This window comes from Apium graveolens, chromosome 5 (genome assembly GCF_009905375.1).
Source record: "Apium graveolens cultivar Ventura chromosome 5, ASM990537v1, whole genome shotgun sequence".
NCBI lineage: Eukaryota > Viridiplantae > Streptophyta > Magnoliopsida > Apiales > Apiaceae > Apium > Apium graveolens.
The window spans coordinates 52076243-52079776 of NC_133651.1; the positions used below are offsets into that span (position 1 = coordinate 52076243).

General features: G+C 33.3%; 1 protein-coding gene across 1 annotated transcript; it reads right to left on the reverse strand.

The window, feature by feature from the left end:
* Window positions 1–400: 400 nt before the first annotated feature.
* LOC141660056 (uncharacterized) lies at window positions 401–955 on the reverse strand. The gene has a single exon (XM_074467016.1). The coding sequence runs from the start codon at window positions 953–955 to the stop codon at window positions 401–403; it is 555 nt and encodes a 184-aa protein (XP_074323117.1).
* Window positions 956–3534: the final 2579 nt, after the last annotated feature.

Here is a 3534-nt window from a genome sequence, read left to right on the forward strand (position 1 = left end):
TGGCCACTGCAACTAAGCTTGAATTAAACACTACTGAAAAGTCTGTGGATATTTCAAGTTATAGGGGCATGGTTGGCTCACTTCTGTACTTAACAGCTAGTAGGCCAGATATAATGTTTGCTACATGTTTGTGTGCTAGATTTCAGGTTGATCCTAGAGAATCTCACTTAGTAGCTACAGTTAAACCTCGATTAAGTAATATCCGATAAAGTAATAACCTCGCTTAAGTAATAATTTTCATCGGTCCCAACTTGGGCCAATGTTGTAAAGTAATATTCTCGCTAAAAGCATAAGATAATAAAAAATTCGAAAGTCATTAAGGGCCCAAGTAATATGTAAAGTAATAATTCCATAATTATATATATATATATATACTGTATAATGTATATGATTACAAAATTTAATTCTTATTAAAATATGAATCTATTGTAGCTTGTTTCTTCTTTCCACCAAAGCCAAAATTAATCTCGTCCTTGACTTTATGTAAAGCAAAAATAACTCCTGGTATGTTTTGCTCGTGTTGTAACAAGTAATTGTTCAAAGTGGTGAGTGCTTGAAATGCTTCCTTTGATGACACGCTTGGGATGACATTGCTATCGTCGGGTTCAGGATCAGTCCCTTCATCAGTGCTCATTACCGACTCAATGATTTCTTCATCCGTAGGTGATTCCATAACCGCATCATTCTCGTTTGGATAGTTTAAGAGATGCTCGACATCCATCACATTCCTATATCGTAAATTAGAGATAACTTCATTTAATCCTTCGACACCTTCATTTATTTCTCCAAGTTCTTGTTCATCATTTTCTTCTGAACGAATCTTGCAATGCCGAAAACAATTTGCAATTGTGGTTGTTTTCACATCAATATTCCAAGCCATGTTAGCAAAACTAATAGCATTCAAGATATTAACTTTTTCAGGATTTGTTGCATTAACTTCAAGACTTTGCAACATGCTAGAATATAGACGACGCCGATAGTGAACTTTAAATACTCGAATAATTCCAGCATCGCATGGTTGAATCTTAGATGTTGTGTTAGGAGGTAGAAAGAACAACTTTGTATTTCTCAAGCCTTCAACTATTTTTGGATGAGCAGGACAATTGTAAATCTTTCTGGCTTACACCTGGATTCTCCTTTTTATATTCACAAATAGCACTCCTTATCTTATCTGTGATTGCTGATTTTTTCACTCCTTTTAGATGATGCGAAGACATTGGTGTATACTGTAAAACAAAGTTGATATTGTATGTGTCTGTAGTGTACCATTCTATCATTTTATATAGTTAATCACAAAGTCTTATCATTAATATTATGGTGTCTCTTCATGTATTTTTATTTAAGAATTACAATAAATATTAGATGGTTGAGTTTCAATACAACGTACACAACACATGTTACCTTTATGTACTGATCTGGTGCAATTTTAATATGCATGCATCTAGTTTTTGGATATAAGTAATCATAATAAAAGTAATTTTAGATCAAATACATTGCATGTGATTAATTCTAGTTTTTATACGTACATTATATATTATACTGTACCACGTAAACATAAAAATTCGGTAAAGTAATAAAATATTACTTTATCGATAAAGTAATAAAATATTATTATATCGATAAAGTAATAAATTCGGTAAAGTAATATTTTTTCCCGGTCCCAAGGGTATTACTTTAAAGAGGTTTAACTGTATAAAGAGAATTTTCAAATATCTCAAGGGAACACCAAAACTTGGCATTTGGTACCCTAGAGATTCTGGTTTTGATCTAACTGCTTATTCAGATGCAGATTATGCAGGTTATAGAATTGATAGAAAAAGTACAACAGGGACCTGTCAATTTCTAGGAAACAAGCTTGTGTCCTGGTTCAGTAAAAAGAAAAATTCAGTTTCTACTTCTACAGCTGAAGCTGAATATATTGTTGCTGGCAGTTGCTGTGCACATATTTTGTGGATGAAAAACCAATTGCTAGACTATGGTTTGCAAGTTGAAAGGATTCCCGTTTTCTGTGATTACACAAGTGCAATTTCCATCACTGAAAATCCAGTACAGCATTCAAGGACAAAGCACATAGACATCAAGTACCACTTCATAAGGGAACATGTAATGAATGGTACCGTGGAACTACATTTTATTCCAAGTGAAAAGCAGCTTGCAGATATATTTATCAAGCCACTGGATGAATACACCTTTTCAAGGTTGGTAAGTGAGTTAGGTATGCTAAATTTCTCTTGAATCTTTATAGATTGTTTGCAAGTTATAATGCAGCCGGAAATTTAATTGATTTTTCAGTCAAGGATGAAATTTTGGCTAAGTCAAAATTTCATCTCGACGGATGATCACTATCCATCGAGTTTGATCACCCGTCGGTATACTATTTGTTAATAAAATCAATTACTTTTCTGGAATATTTTGTGACTCGACGGATAACTGATTTATCCTCATCCGTCGAATTGTCTTATTCTTAGCCGTTGATTCTCTGAACATTATCCATCGAGTATACTTACAGTTTGTAAGCATAACACGACAGATAATTGATGGAATTTTTACAGTTTATTTTTAAACGGCTATTTTGGGCAATTCTTATTGGTTACTTTATTTTACTTTATTATTTTTGACAGTTATTTTTGAGATAGTATAAAAGCTTAATTCATTTTCATTACTTTTCTTTTATCATTCTCAAATCATCTGCTCTAATTTCTTTCTTTCTCAAAAGCACTTACTCTCTCTATCTGCAAATTTTTACTCACTAACAATGGCACCTGTCATCAAGATAATGTCTCAAACTGGATTTATTTATGAGAAGAACAACTTCACTGCTCTTGTGAACAAGGGGATTCAACAGTCTGGTGACTACCACAAAATGATGGATTTTGTGAAGAACTGCAAACTTAACTATGCCATACTGGAATCACCTACCATCTATTGTGAGGTTGTTGAAGAGATGTGGACAACTGCTACATACAACTCAACTGATAATACTATCACTTTCACTATTAAAGGTAAAGAATTCTGTGTTAATAGTGACATTGTTAAAGCATGTTTCAAAAATCCTGATAATACTGTAACTTCACCACACACAGACACTGACATTGTTAACATGCTTAACTCCATGGGCTATGCACTCTCTACTTCTAAGTTAAGTGAAATTAGGAGGTTGGGTCTTAGGAAGGAATGGAGTTATCTATGTGATGTAGTTACTAAGGTATTCTCTGGTAAAATCAGTAATTTTGATTTTGTCAATATCTTTAAGCTTAACATGTTTTACATGCTAGTTACTGATAAGTTCTTTAACTTTAGTGATCTTGTTTTGTTTGAGTTGGGGTTTAAGTTAGGGGAGTTAAATAAAAGGGGTAAAAATGTTATTATGCTAGATTTTTAATGATGATTGCTAACCACCTCTCTGAGGATATTGTGCTTGAGAACCCAACCAACAAATTAGATTGTTGGGTTCAAGAGAGAAGGATTATTGCATATTTGAACAGGGCAAATCATCACAAAGAGGTGCCACTCTTCTATTTTCCTGTTATGGAG